Source organism: Mustela lutreola, chromosome 4, assembly GCF_030435805.1.
Source record: "Mustela lutreola isolate mMusLut2 chromosome 4, mMusLut2.pri, whole genome shotgun sequence".
NCBI classification, from domain to species: Eukaryota; Metazoa; Chordata; class Mammalia; order Carnivora; family Mustelidae; genus Mustela; species Mustela lutreola.
In genome coordinates this window covers 13,853,375-13,873,195 of record NC_081293.1, presented here as the reverse complement: position 1 = coordinate 13,873,195, position 19,821 = coordinate 13,853,375, and the positions used below count along the sequence as shown (strand labels likewise).

The window sequence follows — 19,821 nt, the reverse complement described above, 5'->3', positions numbered from 1 at the left end:
GGTAAGCATGGAGCCCAGAGATGAACTGGCAGTGAGGTGAGCAGAGGGCTCACCTGACCCTCCAGGTCCTGACCTGAGGACCTGACCCTCCAGGCAAATCATAGCAGATCATGTGATGACTGTTTCCCTAAATCTAATCAGATAGTTCCATTCTGACAGCTCATCAGAGGACCAACTTCTCTTTTTTTTCCACTCCTTTAAACAGTGTCCTAGCCCCCTTCCCCAGCCCTGAAATGCACTCTCAGAATAAGGGTAAATTGCCAAGGAATTCCATTCATGGGTACATTCATCCTTTCATTAATTCATAGCCACTTCAGTGCCAGGCATGGTTCTAGAGGCTGGAGTCATAGCACCGGCCCAAACAGATGAGGACTCTGTCCCTTGGTCCTCATGGAATTGCATTGGAAGGTGGGAAAATGTGATTGCAGAAAAATAAACAGGTGAATAAGATAGATAATTATAACCCATGACAAGGGATTTGAAGGAAACACATAAGGTGCTAGGGAACTGGGGTCTGGGGTCAGGAAGGAGGATGACAGTGAAAGGGCTTCAGGGGTGCTCAGTGATGGCCTCACTAAAGAGGTGGCATTTAAACTAACTGTTGAATGACAAGAAGGATCCAGCACAGTGAAAGTCTAGGGAGGAGAGTTTTAGACATGAGATAGTAAGTGCAAAGGCCCTGAGGCAGGAAAGGATTTGGCATGTTCCATGGCAGCCAATGAGGCCAATGTGGAAGGTAAGGAGAAGAGGTCCAAGAGGCATACAGGGCCATCTGACATGGCCCACCAACCAATTTACCTACTCATCCACCATTAGATTATCATGAATCTCTTCACTGCAACATCAAAGAAAAGCATAAATGCCTTTGACTTCACCACAGTCTACAAATTGCTCCAGCACCTTCCTAGACCACATGAGTAGACTTCCAAAGTTTTATATCTCATCACATTTGACTCCAGTCTGACACTGCAGGGGAAAAGTTTTTTTTCTATTTCAACTATTCTCTTTATGTATGTCCCCTATTCTTTGTGGTTAACCCTCAGCAACTCTGATAGACAACTTGCTCAGATTAACTGAATGTTCAATGAGTCCTTATTTCACTTTGTTTGGTCTGAATTCAAATCCCACCCCATCACTCATTTCCTGGGTGACTTTATCAAAATGAAGCAATTTACTTATCTCTCTGTGCCTCAGTTTCCACACTCAAAAAGGTGGACAACTAATGATGCTCACTTCATGGGGTTGTTGAAGACATAAATTAGGTAATACATGCCCAGTGCTCTGACTGCCCCCAGAAAGCTTCGGTGACCATTGCCTGCTATCCTTTATAACCCCAGGGGGAGTCTTTTCTCGAATCTTCCAGAATTTTGATTCTTCAGGGAGAGCATGTACTTTAACATTCAGGCATATTTAACTTGGTTCGGGGGGGTGCTAGGGTACCAGTGGCGTTTGCCATGTGAAGGCTTATCTGCCTGTGGTGTGAACTGGCCAGGCTCCTCACAGATGCACAGGTCGGTGGGTCATTCATGATGGCCTTGCTGGGGCCTGGTCTCGTAGGACAGGTGTGCAAGCTTCAGAGCGTCTGGGGAAATTCCACAGACGTGATGTGGCCTGACGCCGTGGGTTTTCCAGGTCTCTTGAGCCTAACTCTTCACAATCTTAATAGGATAATAGAGCAACAGTTGTTGTTTTAAACCATTATATTTTGCGTTGATTTGTTACTTAGCGACTGATCACTGGAACAGGTAGTTAATAGGGATTATGTCACAGGCTCCTGTCAGGGCTCCTGAATCTGTCTCCAAAGCGCCTGTGCTCAGGTACTAGACTGCCAGAGAGAGAGATTTAGAGAGAGACAGAGACAGACAGACAGACAGAGGAGATTTTCTTCATCAGAACTTTCAGCTATTTGGTGGGGGGGCATGCCCATCTATTTTAAGTGAGAAATGCCATAGGTACCAAGGTAGGGACCTTTCACCCACTTCGAATGAAGCATTCTTTCATCTTCCCAGACTTGTGGGAAGATTTGGCGACTGTAACTAGCCTTGTTCTGTGTGTTTGGGCAGATTACAATACTAAGTGCACACAGCATGTTCCATTATCAATTGCCGTTTCCTTGAAGTGGCTCCAGATGATAAGGCTCCAGTATAAAAAGAAGGTCTGGGTCCTTGACTTAGAGGAAGGGAAGGCCCGGACCGTCCCACAGGGTAAGTCCCCTGTGCGTCCTCCCAGCACGGTTTGAAGCAGAGAGCCTTGAATTCTGAGAGTCTGTGCTCATTACTCTGGTAATGCTTGGTGAGGCTGAGATTGTCCGCATTTATTGTAGATGGAGATCCTCTGGACAATCGCGCTTTTTCTGCTGGGAGCAGTCAAAGGTAGGAAACATCGCACCTGCCCCTTGGGAAGGGCTTAAATGAGGCATCTGAGCACTGGCCAAAGAAAGCCTAACCCCGGGGCGGGGCAGGGCTTTCAGTGGCTCCAAATGACCCTGAGGTTCCGGAGGGGGAGGGAGGGTAGGATTGGGGGTGGGGCTGATACTCTGCCTGGGCAGGTAGGCACTTTGAGGGGGACCCACTTCAGAGCTTCACCACCCTGAGCTGTCTTCATGTCCAGGTGCTCTAGGCTTTCTAGGTAAAGTATTCAACACCTGCCTGGGTTAACAACATACGGACTTGTCAGTGTGTGACTATCCCATTAGTCAAATAAATAGATTGGGGGAGCTGGGATGGAACACTGCTTCTGCTCTGATGGTGGTTCTGAGCAGCGGCACAGCTGGGGTCTCTGTGGGATTCAGTGGCTCTGGTCCCAGATCAGAGGGTGGCCCTGAGAGTGAGAAGAGAGGCAGGGTGTCTCCATTGTCTTCAGACTGTCCCCAGGCAAGGGAGTGAGGACCCAACAGCTGTGACCTCCCAGAGTCAGCTCTGGGGAGCTGAGCCCTGAGCAGATTCATCCTTTCTCTACAGCAAAGGAAGTTTGCTATGAACAAATTGGGTGCTTTTCTGACTCGGAGCCCTGGGCCGGGACTGCAATCAGACCCCTGAAAGTTCTCCCCTGGAGCCCCGAGAAAATCGGCACCCGCTTCCTGCTCTACACGAACGAGAACCCAAACAACTTTCAAGTGAGACCTCTGTCATATTAACGTCACTGTGATTGGGGGAGGGGTTTGCCCACCCTGCAGACTAGAAGTTCCTTGTCTCTGTTCCCTCCTCTCCCGCCATGTTCTGTCCCATCTTATCCCTCCAGCTGCTCCCCGGGCCTAGCCAGACCTGCACAGAGTAGGTCTTCTGTAAAATGTTGGCTCGAAAGAATGAATGGTTCACATTTGCCAGAACCTCTAACTGGTTATGAGATTCTGGTCTGGGGCCAAGAGCTTGCCATCTACCAAGAACCCTGTGGAAGGTAAGACTGTGAGCCATATTCCAGCCCCACTGGAGGCATGCCTGACTGAGCAGGGGTGGAATGGGGGCAGGAGCAGGCAGGAAAAGGAGAAGCAGGGCAGGCTTCCTGGAGGAGGTGACTTTTGTGCTAAGCTTAGAAAGATCGGCATTGGGACAGACAGAGATGGGGAAGGAAAGGCTGGCCTAGTGGCTGAGCTGCAAAAGAATGCAAAACTCTGCTTTTGTCACAGACTCTTCTTCCCTCTGATCCATCAACCATTGAGGCATCAAATTTTCAAACGGACAGGAAGACCCGGTTCATCATCCATGGCTTCATAGACAAGGGAGAAGAGAGCTGGCTGCTGGACATGTGCAAGGTAGGGGCCAGCTCCCAGCCCCACGGTCTGCCACCCCCACCCCGGCCCCATCCCCTAACACCTCCCGCCCCGTTCAACAAGTGCAGCAGATGAGCTTGAAAACATGGAACCCCCACATAGGAGATTACCTTTATGCAATTAAAATGCCTCTCTTTGCAAAAAATAAGAATTGACTTCCGCATTTCTGGACCACATCCATGGCCTGAAGCGGTGGCATTGGCTGTGCGGGCATACATGTCCACGATCTTACTTCTGGCTAAATCAGGGCCAAAGATACACTTCTGGTTTTAGTGAGGGCATTTTGTTTTCCTGCAAGTGAGCCTCTCCCACTACCCTGAGATGATGTGTTGCTATAACCATTTATTTGAGAAATGGAGAACTTACCATGGACCAGGAAGCAAAATGGCAGAATAGAAAGTGCCAAAACTGTATGTAAGACAGCATCTATTGGTTAGAAGGACAGACAGCGGAAGAACACACACACACACACGTACACAGGCACACGCACAAATACGTAACATACCATCATCCTTTCCTTTTGTCTGTACGTTGATGCAATCTATTTTTCAGACACCTAAGAATGTACCTTAGCAGCCCACCTTCCATACACATTAATAATTCCCACCTGTGGGGCACCTGGGTGGCTCAGTGGGTTAAGCCTCTGCCCTCGGCTCAGGTCATGATCCCAGGGTCCTGGGATTGAGCCCCCCATCGGGCTCTCTGCTCAGCAGGGAGACTGTTCCCCTTCCTTTCTCTCTGTCTGCCTCTCTGCCTACTTGTGATCTCTGTCTGTCAAATAAATAATAAATAAATAAATTATAATTCCCACCTATAATGCCCACAGGGAAAGTTATAAACCTAGAAAATTAAAGTCATTCTGCACTTGGCCTTGATTTATCAGGCATTTAGCTCTTGCCACCTCTTCTTCCCCATCATTAATAAGTATCTTCTTTTTAAAGATTTTATTTATGTATTTGGGGGGGCAGAGGGAGAGAATCCCAGGACAACTTTGCACTGAGAGCGGGGACGCACATGGGGCTCAATCCCACAACCCCAAGATCATGACTTGAGCTGAAACCAAGAGTCAGCTTCTAAACTGACTGAGTCACCGCCACCCAGGGGCCACTAGTTAATAAGGATCTTAGTGCATAAAATGTAAGATACAGTTTACACCCCCAAATTCCTCCGGTTTGTAAGAAATTCCTCAGGGACGCTTTAAAAAGAAAGGTCCTGAGAAATAGCTCTTGGTCTCTCTCTGTGTGCGACCACACTTACTAGTATCACATATGGGAACAATTCTTTTTTTTTTTTTAAGGTTTTATTTATTTATTTGACAGACAGAGATCACAAGTAGGCAGAGAGGCAGGCAGAGAGAGGAAGGGAGGCAGGCTCCCTGCTGAGCAGAGAGCCCAATGCGGGGCTTGATCCCAGGACTCTGGGATCATGATCTGAGCCGAAGACAGAGGCTTTAACCCACTGAGCCACCCAGGCACCCCACATATGTGAACCATTCTAAGTGGATTTTAAATTCATAGCACCATTAAATTCAAGCTGGTAACGTGTACTGCCTGGCAGGATGGTCTCAGGGTAGACCAGTTTCTCTGACATTCTGGAAGAAGTCTCGCATTCGGAATTCTTCAATCTCTTTTAAGTCAGTGCCGTTTTGTTTTTTGAGTAGCTGCTCTGTGTGTTTCCTCCATGAAATACTGTGCTATCTTGACCGTCAAAACTTAAAATGCCCAGCCGCCTGGGGTGAAGGCAAGGTCAGTCATTGGCAGCATTGCCACGAGGCTAAGAGGATGGCTAGAGGTCAAATCGACAAGGTCATTTAGACCCTGGCCATCAGAGACGGCACTTGAAATCTTTCTGCTTCCAAACACGGCTCTTCTAACGATGCCTTGTTTCCACACCACCCGATCAACTTTACTGAATTTGGTCAAAGAAAACCAGGGTGTGGCCAGCTTTGAATTAATCTGCCAGCTAGAGAGGGAATGGATTTGCCTTTCCTGTAGCAAGCTCTCTGAGGGCTCATTCCCAGCGGACGGCAGGCTTCCTAACAAAGCCCAGTGTGTCCCAGTGCCCCAGCGAGGAAAAGACACAACCGCCAGCAATAACCTTTAGCGACCATTTCAGAGCCCTTGGTTGGATGTGCTTTCGCGTGCTCCCATAATAACATTCTGGCATTTCTCCAACACCAGAACATGTTCAAGGTCGAGGAGGTGAACTGCATCTGTGTGGACTGGAAGAAAGGTTCCCAAACCACGTACACGCAGGCTGCCAACAACGTGCGGGTGGTGGGCGCGCAGGTGGCCCAGCTGCTCGGCTTGCTCTCGGTGAGTCCACAGGCGGCGCCGCTGCCGAGGGAGGCAGCACCCGAGGGCCTCTGTGGGCTAAAGATGCAGCTGGGAGTTAGGTATTTAAAAAAGAACTGGAATTGGTATTTGTCTCAGAATTTTACTTCTAAAACTGAAATTTGCCTTGATAACGACAGAGCAGCGGAAGAAAAGTCAGTAATAGCTAATACTTGGGGGGGGGGGGTTATTATCATCTTCCATCAGCAGATGTAAAAACTAAGGCCAAAGAGGGTCAAAGAGTTTCCCCCACAAAGCACAGCACAGGGGAATACCAGAGTTGTCCAGCTCCGAGGGCCCCCCCAACACTGGGCAGACCCTGTGTGGGGCAAACACAGCATTGCCGGGGAGATCCACATGGAACCAAAGGGGGGAGGGCATTTGCCCTGTTGATGGTCCTGTTGATGTCCGAGAATTTCATTCGTCACAATCAATTCAGCTGTTTTTATCTACCCTGCTCTTCCGTTTGGGCTAATTCTTTAAGTCTTTAATCCTCTCAGGGAAGTCACTTACTGCTCAGGACTCTATTCTATACCAGATAAAGGCTCCAGCAGTTTCTGTCTTGGAGTCAAGGACTCTATGCACCCTTGCAAAACCTAAAACCCGTGGTGCTTGTTCTGGAAGCTCTGAGGAACCATGAATGAGTACATGGGTGAACACCTCTGAGATCCAGTATGCTAACGCTTGTAGCTTTATGATGTTTGTTCTGCAGTCTTGTGGGGAGGGGGTAGCACAGGGTCAGGAGCCCTGTTAAGAGGCCGAGGGGATGCATCCCTGCCCTGGGGGAGCTCACGGTGAACACTGGCCGTGACAACAAAGTGTGATCCGTGTTTAAATGGGGAGGGCGGCTACAGGGCTTAATGGGAACTTTTGGGGGGGCAGCTAATCCAGGCTGGGGGGAGTAGGGCTGGGAGAGTGATTAAGGATGTCTCCCAGGGAGAGACATTTAAGTTGAGAGCTGATGCCCGGCTGGGTTCACATGAGCTGGGCACATGGCTGGGGAGTGGACAGTGTAATGAGTTTGGGCTTGATCCCAAGGGCGGTGGGAGCCACAGAAGGTTTTCCGCAGAGGAGTCATGTCAGGTTGGCCTGTTACAAAAACCACAGCACGAAAATGTTCTGAACATACCATGTTCCTTCTCCAGGCAAACTATAGCTACTCCCCTTCCCAAGTCCACCTCATCGGCCACAGCCTGGGAGCCCACGTGGCTGGAGAGGCAGGGAGCAGGACTCCAGGCCTGGGCAGGATTACAGGTAAGGCCTGAAGGGCAGGACCACAGGTTTTGTCCTCAGTAGCCCCAGAACGTGGTGCAAACCTACAGGCCAGCTAAAAACCGGCCCAAAGTAGTCTGCCCCCTCGGCTGTGGCAGGGTCACTTAGAGCCGACACAGGATATTTCAGGAGGCCCCCAAGAGGCCTGTCTTTGTGGAAGGGCGAAGGGTGCTTTCGTTCCCCCTTTTTTCCCCTTTAGCCTCTTCCGCTTCTGGCCCCATCCTTCCTCTCTAGATCTGTGTTTCCTGACAGTGTGGGCCATCCAGCAGGACCGGGCGCCCAAGAGAACGGAGAGGAAAGCTAGTGTGAACACGAACAAACATAATTAAGAGTCTACATTGTTAGTCGCTTCCCCCTTCTCTTTGAAATCAAGGGCAGAGTCACAGCCTTCCTTTGCCTCTGCTGGTAGAGGAAACCCAGCCACAGTCCTGCAGAGCATTCCTTTAACCCAGGCAAAGCCTTTAATTTGTAATAACAGCAACAAAATACATCTACATCATACCATCATAATACTATAATGCTATTGTCATTATCATAGCAAGCTTAGACAAAATGCCTGTTTACCCCAAATGCTATGCCAAGGGCTTTATATTTTCTCATTGAATCCTCAGAACTAAAGAAAGAGGCTCAGGGGGCACCCGGGTGGTTCAGTGGGTTAAGCCTCTGCCTTCGGCTCAGGTCATGATCCCGGGGTCCTGGGATCGAGCCCCACATCCGGCTCTCTGCTCAGTAGGGAGCCTGCTTCCTCCTCTCTCTCTGCCTGCCTCTGTCTACTTGTGATCTATCTCTCTGTCAACTAAATAAAATAAATAAAATTAAAAGAAAGAAAGAAAGAAAGAAAGAAAGAAAGAAAGAAAGAAAGAAAGAAAGAAAGAAAGAAGGAGAGAGACTCAGGGAATTGGCTAGCCGGCCCCAAATCATGCAATAAATCAGGAGGGGAACTAAGATTCAAACCCAGTCCTGCAGTCATGTGGCTCACGCAAGCCTCTACTTTATAGTTCTCCCTTTTATTTTAAACAGACAATTACGTTCATGCCTTTCCAGCTGCTCTGGCCGGACCTCTGAGATCTATGGACAAATTCAGGAGCCCTGCCACTAAGGAAGAAATAATAATCAATATTTTACTCACATGTCCATGATGATATGCCAGGCACTGCGCAAAGCTATATCTGTATTATCTCATTTAATCTTAGTATAACCACATGATTACCCAGTTTTATAAATGGGAAAACTGAGGCCCCCAAGAAAGGTTGCTTGATTTGCCCAAGGTCATGCCATTTGCCCCAGAAAGAGCTCAGTAGGGATTTAGAGCCAGGATGCCTGGTTCCAGAATCCGTGGTCTTAACTATGATACTTTACTACCTTGTCCCTTTTTTCTTCAAACTTGAGAAGAAGAAAAAAACTCTAAAGAAGAAAGATCTGCAAATGAATGGGAGAAAGTCATGTGGGGGAAAAATCCTTGGTCAGACAAGTATAAATCTCTTGGCTCACCTGCCTTTCTTTATCCATGCACTGGAGCCCTCTTCTGAGGAGAAATATTGAAACTCTCTGTCCCTATATTCCACGCACAGGGTCATGGCACTGCAGAGTATGGCATCCCTTGGGTTGAGCAATGCATAGCCTGAGCAACTGTACCCCGTGGTCCTGCTGGTCCCCACAGCCAGGTCTGTTGGTCTGCAGCACTGGTCATCTCTTTTAGGGTTGGATCCTGTAGAAGCAAGCTTCCAGGGTACTCCTGAAGAGGTTAGACTGGATCCCAGTGACGCTGACTTTGTGGATGTGATTCACACAGATGCAGCCCCCCTGATCCCCTTCCTGGGTGAGTTCAATGACGCTTCAGCTGCAAGCATGTGCCATTGTGTTTTAACCAAGGGAGCCCTGTATGGTGAAAAGCTCATTGCTGTTCCAAATCTTTCAGGTTTCGGAGCAAGCCAACAGATGGGTCACCTTGACTTCTTCCCCAATGGAGGAGAAGAAATGCCAGGATGCAAGAAGAATGCCCTGTCCCAGATCGTGGACCTAGATGGCATTTGGGAAGGTAAAGTCAGAGCAGAGAGAGGCATCACTTCCTAGGGGGTCTAGGGGGTGGCGTGGGGTGGGGGGAGCAGAATCCTCCATAGCAAATCTCCAAAATGAAAACACCTTGCTCTTTAAAAATATATAATTCCCCCTTCTAGACTTTACTTCTGGAAAAAATACAGCTACATATTGTTATATCTCTGCTCTATGGATTTTATACTTCCCTAAAACACTGTCGTGGGTGTCCTGGACTGTTCAAGCGACAAAGAATGACAAAACCTTGCTTAAAGCCGTAACTCCAGCAATCAATTGGTAGCTACCTAATGAAGAAAAGAAATACCATGAAAGCAGACATCCTGGTTTTAAGGGGATTTTTCTGCCAATTTTCCCTTGGGAGTCAGTGATACCGTTCAAGCACATATAATTGGCTTCAATCCTGTAGCCAGAAGGAGAATATTCCCCAGTCATTTCCACGGCAAAGTCATCTGCTCCATGAGAGTCACTACTCCTTTATTTTGGGTCGGGATAAGAAACCATCACCGGTAGGGAAGGCTATGCAGAGACTGCTATTCGAAGTGGCTAAGCCTTATCGCTGGTGGAATGGTCCAGGAGTAAAGGTCCTCCTCCAGATACAGACTACCTCTAATCAGGTCAAAAGGACAAAAGATAAGTGAATTTTTCAGCCCAGCTCATCACTTGGTACCACACAGGTTTAAACCTTTAGTGGTCCGACCATATGTAAGGAGTATAGATTTTTATTGAATTTGATCAAAATGGATGCCATAAAAGCCAATATTAAGAATGCAAATCTATGTATTCGTCTCTTATAGCCTTCTGAGGGTTTACATGGATAGGGTTGCCTAATCGCTCCATCAGTAATGGCCAAGCAAGTTCAGGGCACGTCCAACAGCTATGTTGTGACCTCTGTCCCTTGACAGAAGCTGTAGGGGCCAAGGAAGGTAGGTGATCAGGAAAGGCAAGATGCTCTGAAAAAGAGAAAAGAGCTACCTAAAGCTATTCAACTCTCCCTTTTATTCACCTAAACACAGCATGACAACGTCCTAATTGTCCTTGCCCTGGTTTTGTCATGTCTGAGAAGTCACATCACATCTGGCTGTGTCTTCAAGGCCCTCCGGCCTGGTGCCTGGGACACAGGATGGCACAATGGTGAGAGGCAGGGGCTCAAGCACCAGATGGGCTTGGGTTTAATCCCCAGCTCTGCTTCCTTCCTCACTATAACCTGCACACCCGAGGCTGTAATCTGCATCATTCTGTACTTAGGAATGCTATGTTACCCACGCCCTAGAAAGGCGAGGATTATAGAAACAATGCATGTGGAGCCCTCAGAACATTGCTGGAAAGCTGGCTCTCTATGTTAACTGTCATTTCTTGTGGACTTACCTTAAATTTACCTTACCTTAAATTTCTGAAAATGTGGTTCCACTTTGGAACCTGTCCACTTGGAACGAGAGAAATTCTTGGCCCCCCAACCACCTTTGCAGACTTCCTCCTTTCTTTCCCCAGGAACACGGGACTTTGTGGCTTGCAATCACCTGAGAAGTTACAAGTATTACTCAGAGAGCATCCTCAACCCTGATGGGTTTGCTTCTTACCCCTGTGCTTCCTACAGGGCCTTTGAGTCTGTAAGTGACCATCCCTCCCTGAGTCCCTCTGTGGGACAGTTGTCCTGCTGGGACATTTGCAGTGTCTGACCATCCCTTACTTGTCTCTGAGTTTATGATCCTGAGAAGCAGAGGGGGGAAAAAATTAGGCAGCAGGTAGCTAAAATTCCAGATAAGACATGTGGGTGAGGAAGATACTGGGAAATCAGAAGACCCATCCTTTGAATGATCTAGAAAGTTTTCCTGCAAAAGGCAGTGTTTGAATCTGGCTTGAAAATTCATAGAATTTAGGAGGATGAGAGGGGTGTGCATTTCTGCCAAGGGCAGAGCAAGGACAGAAGAACGTATGAGAGAAGAATTCATACACCAGAGAGAAGGAAAGCTGGATGCTTGGTGTTTTAGATGCCCGGCTGGGGGCTTGGGCCTCTGAAATTGACAGCGGAGTCTTTACACCACGGAAATTGGCAAAGGCTACGCTGGAGGCTCTTTGTCCCAGGGTCGGCTGTTAATAATTCACCAGCACATCCTGTGATGGGAGGGGTCACTGATCTAGCCTGGGACCCAGGCATCTGTATATCCTGACAGGATGTACCTCAGTCTCGGGAGTCCTGTCCTGGGTGAAAGTCAGTTAGACATCATCTATCCCGATCTCCTTCCTGTTACAGGTGAGGGAACTCAGGCTGTTGGAGAATTTCTCCCTAAGATGTGTGGGTCAGAAAAAGACTGATTGACACCTTACAGCTAGATGTCTCTCTTCTCCTTAGAACAAGTGCTTCCCTTGCCCAGATCAAGGGTGCCCCCAGATGGGCCACTACGCTGATAAATTTGCCGGCAAAACAAGTGGCGAGCCACAGAAATTCTTCCTGAACACAGGGGATTCCAGCAATTTTGCTCGTAAGTTATACTTTGTCCTGCTCACCCACAGGAAGACGCTTTAGCTTCTGATAGACAAGAAGGGTTTTTCTCTAACCTGAAATACTCGGAGCACATTCTGAGAGTGAAAGGACACACCTGCCCAAACGATCCCTTGTAAGACTCAACCAAGGATTTGGAAAGAGTCTGCATGTCTTCCCTTTTGTGACGATAACATGAAAGGCATAGAAGCATGAATGAGGGCATAGTGGCGACTTGCACTTCTCTGTGGCGATGTTGGCCCCTGAATTTTTACCATTCCACAATCCATTGTTCTTTTCATTTTTAAGACTGTGTTGTGCGTGCACATCTCTTCTTTTATTCATTCATCAAACATTCATCCGGGACGAGCTCTTTGCTGGGCTGAGCCCCTTAAGAAGCCCAGTTCCAATTGCCCCATTTCCACCTCTCTGTCCCTTTGTCCCCAATGCCCCCGGCAGGGGTCCCTCTCTGGTGGACGGTGGGTGGGAATCAGGAAGGAGTGATTTCTCTCAAAAATCTGTGGAATCATCTAGGACATAGGATAGACAGGACATGGTTGGGCCACTTTGTGCCAACCTGCTCTGTGACAATTCCTTAGGAAGTTGCACTGTAAAAAAGACACTGTGCTTAAAGAAAGATATAAATAGAATATACGTCTCATCTAGGTTTTAAAGTCAGGTTTATTGAGATACAATTTATACACTGAAAAACTCACCCCTCTCTGCAGTGTGGAGTTCCATGAGTTTTGATAGATGAAGAGCCATGTAACCATCTCTGCAATCAAAATGTAGAATACTTCCCTCACTCTACATATTTTTAAGAAGGACACGGGTTCATCAACCCTACTACTGTAGGGATGCACGGAATGAATGCTGGCCCATATTTTAAAACAACAAATGAAACATTCAAAAAACCACATACTCATTCCTCAACCAACACTGATTTATGGAGCAGAGAGCACGCTAGACACTGGGCGCGCAGGGATGAGCGAGGCAGTCTGTGTGTGAAATGGACGCCCCGGCAGAGAAGGCAGGAACTGAGCAAACAGCCACACTCGGCCTGGGCGTGGCGGGTCACTGCTGCGGCACCCTGGGACCGAGGACCCAACTGAGACAGGGACAATCTGTCTGAGGATGTGAGAGCTGAGTAGGAATGAGGCAAACTATGTATGTGTTTATGTACATATGTGTGTACATGTGTGGGTGTGCGCATGTGTGTGTATGCTTGTGCGCCTGTGTTTATGTGTGTGTGTGCAGGACGATTATGTGTGTGTATGCCTGTGTGTGTGCATGTGGTTATATGCGTGTAGGTTGTGTGTATGCGTGCTCGTGGGCACGGAGACAGCACGGCAGGCATAGAGCTGGGTAAGAACTGAGCCCCACTCTCTGCTGGACACACCTGGGCCCCTGGGGCTGCACAGATAGGACCCAGACCGACCCCGCTCCTGTGTCCGCAGGACTGCACTCTTGGGTCAGCTCTCCCAATGTAGGAACGAGCCCGTGTCCCTTCTCTTCTCATCTCCTCTCATAGCACAGTCCCTCTAGAGCAGAGCTGCCCGGCAGAACCTTCTGCCATGATGGAAATGTTCTCTGCTGTCCAAGACAGTAGCCAGTAGCCACATGTGGCAATCTAGCTCTCGAAATGTGGCTAGTAAGAATGAGGAATTAATTTTTGATCTGATTTAATTTAAATTTAAATTTACGCAGCTGCATGTGGGTAGTGGCCCCTTTCCTGAGCAGTACGGGTCTAGACGGGATACTGCTAGGAACATACTTCTTAGAGCCTGGTTTGAGGTGTAGATTAACAGGAAGGACTTCTTATACTTTGATGCCTTAGTGTAAGGGGTGGGGACAGGATTCCGAAATTTAGTTCAACTGTTTTGTCCATGAATGAATTGAACTCTTTTCTATCCTCTGTGCAGGCTGGAGGTACGGGGTTTCTCTAACACTGTCTGGAAAAATAGCCACAGGTCAGGTCAAAGTTGCTTTGTTTGGAAGTAAGGGAAATACTCATCAATTTAATGTCTTCAGGTAAGTTTCCTTTTCCAGCCTCTCATCTCACTGGCTGATGTACACGGCCTTCCAATCCATGTACTGAAATGCTTAACGTCTCTTTATCAATTGATTTTAAATTATTTACTTTAGGTGGTAAAGTCAGTTTCAGACTTCTGCTGACAATTTTCTTTTCTCAATTATAAATCCAGACATTTAGTTTTTTCTCTTTCGGTAGATCCATTTTTAAAAATATATTTTAAAAATAATATATCTAATATTAGCCCAGATGTTATATTTCCTGATTACCATAGTAACACATGCTTGTTGGGTTAAACTAAGTGGATAACTTATTACTATATAAATAATTATTTCAGAAAAAATAATAATAGGAAGGAATAATATAGTTCTCTATAACAACATTTTGGGTAGCAATTAACTTGAGTTTGAGAAAACGATATTCAAATAATAGTGTGCAGCTGCTGGCATATAACTGGCTTCTCCATTTCTCCATCCATTATGTGAGAATTAATTTTTAAAAACTGATCTCATTAATCTCGAGTAGAATAAAGTGGTTTGGCCTTCATCTGTCTTGAGAGCTTGTTTCTACGCATGGGAATGTTTCTCTTTATTTCTAGGGGGATTCTCAAGCCAGGCTCTACCCACACCAATGAGTTCGATGCAAAGCTCGATGTTGGAACGATTGAGAAAGTCAAGTTTCTCTGGAATAACCACGTGGTGAACCCAACCTTCCCCAAAGTGGGCGCGGCCAAGATCACGGTGCAGAAAGGAGATGAGAAGACAGTGTATGTATAGCGTTGATGGCTTGTGCCTAAGGATGTTGGTAGAGATTGGTGTTTGTAACGGAAACTTGCCCCAGAAGGATAGTCATGGTTCAGCCAGAAGAGCCAAGACCATCTACCCACCTGGGGTCCTTTCTTTGCAGGCAAATAATTGACAGGCTGCATAAAGCATTGCTTTTGGGTGTCCCCAGCCCTATCTGAGAAGGATACATACAGTATCAGCTGCCTTCAAGGAAAGAGAAAGAGGAAAAGTGAGAGAGAGAAGAAAGAAATAATTTCTGAGGGTATAAGGTTATAAATATAAGCTAATGAGTAGCTACCTTTTAAAGAGGGGAAGATCATGAAATTTCAGGCCAATAAAAAAAGCAATTTGAGGAAAAGACATAAAATCTGAGACAGGACAAGGGTGAGCTGAGGTAGGGATCCTTACAGAATCTCTATCCTGACTTTCAGTGTCCTCTGCTATCACAGCTAGAGGGATGTGGGCACATGACCTGAGGGGAGCAGAGTCATTGTCCCCAAGGCTGGGACCACAACTGTCATCAACAGAACCCTCCTGAGGTCTCTTTGCGGAAGGGGATCCTGGGAACGTGGTCACTGATGGTCTTGAGGTTTGGGAGGTTAGGTGAGGTTGCTCAACTCGGGCCTCAGAGAATGTGACTCCCCCAGGCAGCGAGGGTGGGCTGGCCGACGTCACAGTCACATCTCAGGCTGGATGACCCCCGTGGGGTCCTCCCTATGCCTGTGAGTCAGGGAGGAGAAAGGGACTGGTCCAGCCAGGTGGTCAGCGGCCCAAGGCGCTCTCAGCGAGAGCACGGCACTGAGGAAGCCGGTGGAGAGCCTACTGCGGGCGGCAGGTGCACCCGGGGCCTCCCTGCCCGCCCCCCCTCAGAGGACAAATAAGCCTCTAAAGTGAGTTTCCAAGGCCCCGTTAGGAAATGGACCGGAGCCTGGATCCTGGAACTGTGTGGTTAAAATGCTGTCAGGAGAAGATGGTATCATTAGAACCTTAAAAATGCAGAGTGTTCAAGGTGATAACTTGTTCACAGGCAGATTTGGTAGAAAGAAAAGGATACAAGACCAAGTCAGTCAGGGCATTGTAGCTTCCAGGTTTTCTGAGGAAAGGCCATGACTTTCTGCACTTTCTAGAAATGGAACAGAATGTACTTGAGGCCACCCCTGAGGCCCTGAGTCCATCAACTGCCACCTGGACCCTCCAGTGGCCTGAGTCCCTAAGTCTCTGAGTCCCCTGAGTCACTGAGACCCCTGCCTGTCAACCGCAGAGGAAATCTATCTTAAGGGAAGCTAAATGTTGGACATCAGGTTTCTTAAAATAAAGTTCAATCAAAACAGCATCAAACATCACAAACAAGTTTGGGAAGTAAAAAAAAAGAAAGAAAGAAAGAAAGAAAGAAAGAAAGCAAGCTGAATTTGTCAAATTGCTCAAATATTTTGCTGTTAGTAAAACAACCAGTAAGTAACATTAAAAAAAAAAAAAAAATAGGCATCATCACTGGGAGGCTTTGAAAAATCAAGAGTTTAGTCCAAGCTCTTCTCAGATACCCAGCGGCCCCATTAGGATTGCAAGTCCTACTGAGGAGCCTGGTGACTAGAATTCCTCCCCAGTGATATGGCTTCAAAAGAAGAAAGTAGTTCTCCCTCTCAGTTTCTTCCCCGCCCCCAGCATCTTCTCTCCACCTTCTGCCTGACCTTATTAATACCTACTGTACGCCTGGCAAACAGTAGGAGATGCAAAGGTCGAGCCTGCTCTCGAAGAGTTTGCTTGATAGCTGTTGAGCACCACAGACCTCAGGCTCACATGGGAAGTCGAGTGACAGAAGAAACAACTCACCTGAAGAGCCCAAAGAGCGTGGCTGGAGAGGAAGGCAGAGCCAGGGAACCAGGAGAGGCAGTGACGGAGGGGAGAGGGGCCACGAGGATCTCCTGGGCTGAGGGACGTCCGTGGGAAGGTTGTGAGCAGGGGCGATGGGCTTGGTGTGTGAGGGGCGGGGGGAGCCCCGAACACAGGCGACAGGGCTCAAGGTGTGGAGAACAGGAAGTAGGATCAGGGATAAAGTCATGGCAGCCAGGGAAGACGAATGAAATTCAAAGGGACCATGGTGAAGATGAGGGAGAAACCCTGGCTAAGCCTCAGAGATCAAAGGTGATGAGGTTCAACAAGTTTGTGGTTGTGGTTCTTGGAATGACAGGCATGACGGTCACTTCTATCTGCATCGTTTTAAATCAATTTATACATTTTTACATTTACTGTTATGACTTGTTGTATTATTAACACGGGATTCTCAGCAATCCCGGGAGGGAAATGGGTCCTCTTCCACAAATGAAGACACGGAGGCTCAGAGACTCAAGTAACCAGCCCCGTGTCACCCCTGGAAGGCAGGGTGAAGGGTGACCCCATCCTGGACAATGTGGACTGTGACACTGGACCTGTCTTTGCACCTTGGTTCTTCCGCACACTGAGAACCTTCCGTGCCTCAGCCTCCTCTCCTTTTCTGGGTGACTCGTGGTAATACCCCCTCACACATGGGTTGTGAGGGTGAAGGCTCCACAGCTCAGCGCCATTGCCAGGAGTGAGTGGGAGCTCAATTCACTGTCCCTTTTAGAAGGTCAAATCTCATTTCCAGAGGGGCTCAGTCCAGAGCGAGCCCATCTGTAAACCAGTCTGCTGTGTTCAAGGAGGGCCCAAGGGTACTTGTGGAGGAGGAGGCCAGTGAGAGGTCCATTTGCTGTCTCAAGGCCTGACAGTCCTGTCAGACGGAGGTTCCAGAGACCGGGGCCACTCGGGGACCTTGTCGCAGATGAGCCCACAGGGGACCTGGTCCCAGACACCAGACACCTGAAGCTCCAAGCTCCAATCAGTTCTCCAGGGACTGGTTGAAGCTACAACCCTAATGTTCCCCTCATTCCTTGTGATGAAAATTGGCCATTACCGTTTCTTAACAACTGGAAACTCCGCGTAAAGCTGCCCAGCACTCACGAGGCTTTCATTGCTGTCTGCAGGCACAGCTTCTGCAGCGAAAGCACGGTGAAAGAGGACGTTCTGCTCACCCTCACGCCCTGTTAGCGTCCAGGTGCCATCCGGTCACTGTGTTACAGCAATAAAACCACTGATGCATCTACCCACTCACAACGTCTGTCACTGATGTCAGCTGGCCCCTGGGGACATTAGGGAGTCGATCATTTAAGTCCTGAGTGTTTCCAGACATTTGATTTTCTTGCCACTGACTTCTGACCACATACTGTGGTCCGTGGTCCTCGTGTCCACTGTCTGCTCAGGGGGTGACACAGAACGACTGGGGGATGGGCATATGGGGGCCTCAGCAGAGCCTACAGCTCTGCACCTCATCTCACTGGTGAGGAAACGGAGGCCCGGAGACGGGGAGGTAGCTGTTCAAGCACAGAGTGAACCGGGGCCCCTTGGGGGCTGGGGGTTCCATTCCCCTGACTGGAAAGGCCATGCTATGACATGGCCTCCTTGTGGTGATGGAGCTACCCAGCAGCCCTGCGTCTTGGTGAGGTCTAAGATGCCCCAGCAGCCAGAGATGGTGTATTTGCTGAGCACAAACGGGCTTCCAGCCCCTACTCTTCCTGGGCCCCAGCAGGGGCTGTCCCGGGGCAGGGCTCAGCATGGAGGAAGGATGGCTTCTGGGAGAAGTGCCTTGGGAACCCCTCTGCTGAGAAGGGACTTCTCAGTCATCCATCAGTTGGGGTCACCGGGGAGCACTCAGCCAATCAGAACTTGCCATAAGTCCCACCTACACAGGAGAAAGTGTCCTTCAGGCTATCCCGTGATCATTCCCTGGAGCTTTGCCAGACCAGGAAGGTCACCACCTCCCCTGAGCGACTCCCCTTTTGGTCACCAGGCCTCACATCCCATCACGACCGTCTCGGTGCCGTGGCCTCTCTGTTCTTCACCCTTGGTGGCACATCCAGCTCTGATTGAGCTTCGCACTTGAATCTGAATTCAAAACTTGAATTCAAACTCCAGATTGTTCTTTGAAAGCAGATGCTGGGTAAGGATTAAAGGAGCGCCTGTAGTCAGTGTCTCATAGCGAAGGGCACAAGGTGAGTGCTCAGCCACAGTGGTCATGGGGAGGGTGAGGATGAATGGTGGCGGTGGTAGAGGGAGGCACAAGACCTTGGTGGGGGCACCGAACAGGAGAACACGAAGCCTGGGGTGGAGGCCCCTTTGTCACAGTTTTGCCCAGCGCTGGCCGTGGACCCACCCCCTGAGCAAGTCACACCATGTTGGCAGAAGAGCTCAACCAGTAGAACGTAGACTCTGCTTACAGCACCAAATACCAGCTCTGCACCAGCTTCCAGAACTCGAGGAAGCACAAGACCTGAATTCAGTCGCGGAGGTGTGAACACCACCACGCTGCCTGATAGTGCAAAAAGCAAGCATGTCCCAGGGCAGGGTGGTGCAGGATGGAGAGGAGCAAGATGAGGAAGTCTCCAGAGAGCTGTGGGTTCCGGGCCCAGGTTTGCAGGAAGATGGCCTACCGAGACTGCAGGCTGGGAGGCCATCTAGGAGGAGGAGGCCCTAGAGGTATGCAGAGGAGAGGTGATGAGGATCATGTGAAGGTGGCAAGTGGAACTGAGGTATAATGGAGGGGGTGGGTCTTTTGGTTGGCCACGAGAGCCCTTCTCTCTGGTCAAAGACGACCGGCTTCACCTGCTCCCCCGACCGACAGAAATGGCTAAAGGCTTGGGGAAAAGTTATTTTAAAACAAAGAGAAAACTGAGAAAAGTGTGCAGTAGAGTGAGAGGAAGCCAGCTGGGGAGAATCTCCAAGGCTGTGGGCCACATCATTGGCACTCAGCCCGGCACTGCCCTGAGCCACAGGAGTCCTGGGGTGACCTGCGTCCTACCTGCAGCTGAAGCGATAGCCTATGCTCCAGAGTCAGGGGAGCCGTTGATGGAGACCCCAGCTTGAGTGGGGCTAGGTCCCTGCTCTCTCCTCCTGCATCCTTTTCCTCAAATGCGTGTCCTCTTATTAGATACACAGCTGGAAGAAACTCCCAGGAAGGCAGAGGACAGCAGGTTCCAGATCCCTGCTGTGCGTGTTTGCTGTGTACCAGTGTGGTCATGGGGCAT

General features: G+C 48.8%; 1 protein-coding gene across 1 annotated transcript; it reads left to right on the top strand.

Moving 5' to 3' along the window:
- Positions 1 to 2,146: 2,146 nt before the first annotated feature.
- Positions 2,147 to 17,847, top strand: PNLIPRP1 (pancreatic lipase related protein 1). Its single transcript, XM_059172585.1, has 13 exons — positions 2,147 to 2,204; positions 2,324 to 2,372; positions 2,961 to 3,115; positions 3,626 to 3,751; positions 5,950 to 6,084; positions 7,248 to 7,356; positions 9,074 to 9,193; positions 9,293 to 9,412; positions 10,918 to 11,036; positions 11,780 to 11,909; positions 13,831 to 13,939; positions 14,539 to 14,706; positions 17,725 to 17,847. Exons 2-13 carry the CDS (start codon positions 2,324 to 2,326, stop codon positions 17,786 to 17,788), a joined length of 1,404 nt encoding a protein of 467 aa, XP_059028568.1. The 5' UTR covers positions 2,147 to 2,204; the 3' UTR covers positions 17,789 to 17,847.
- Positions 17,848 to 19,821: the final 1,974 nt, after the last annotated feature.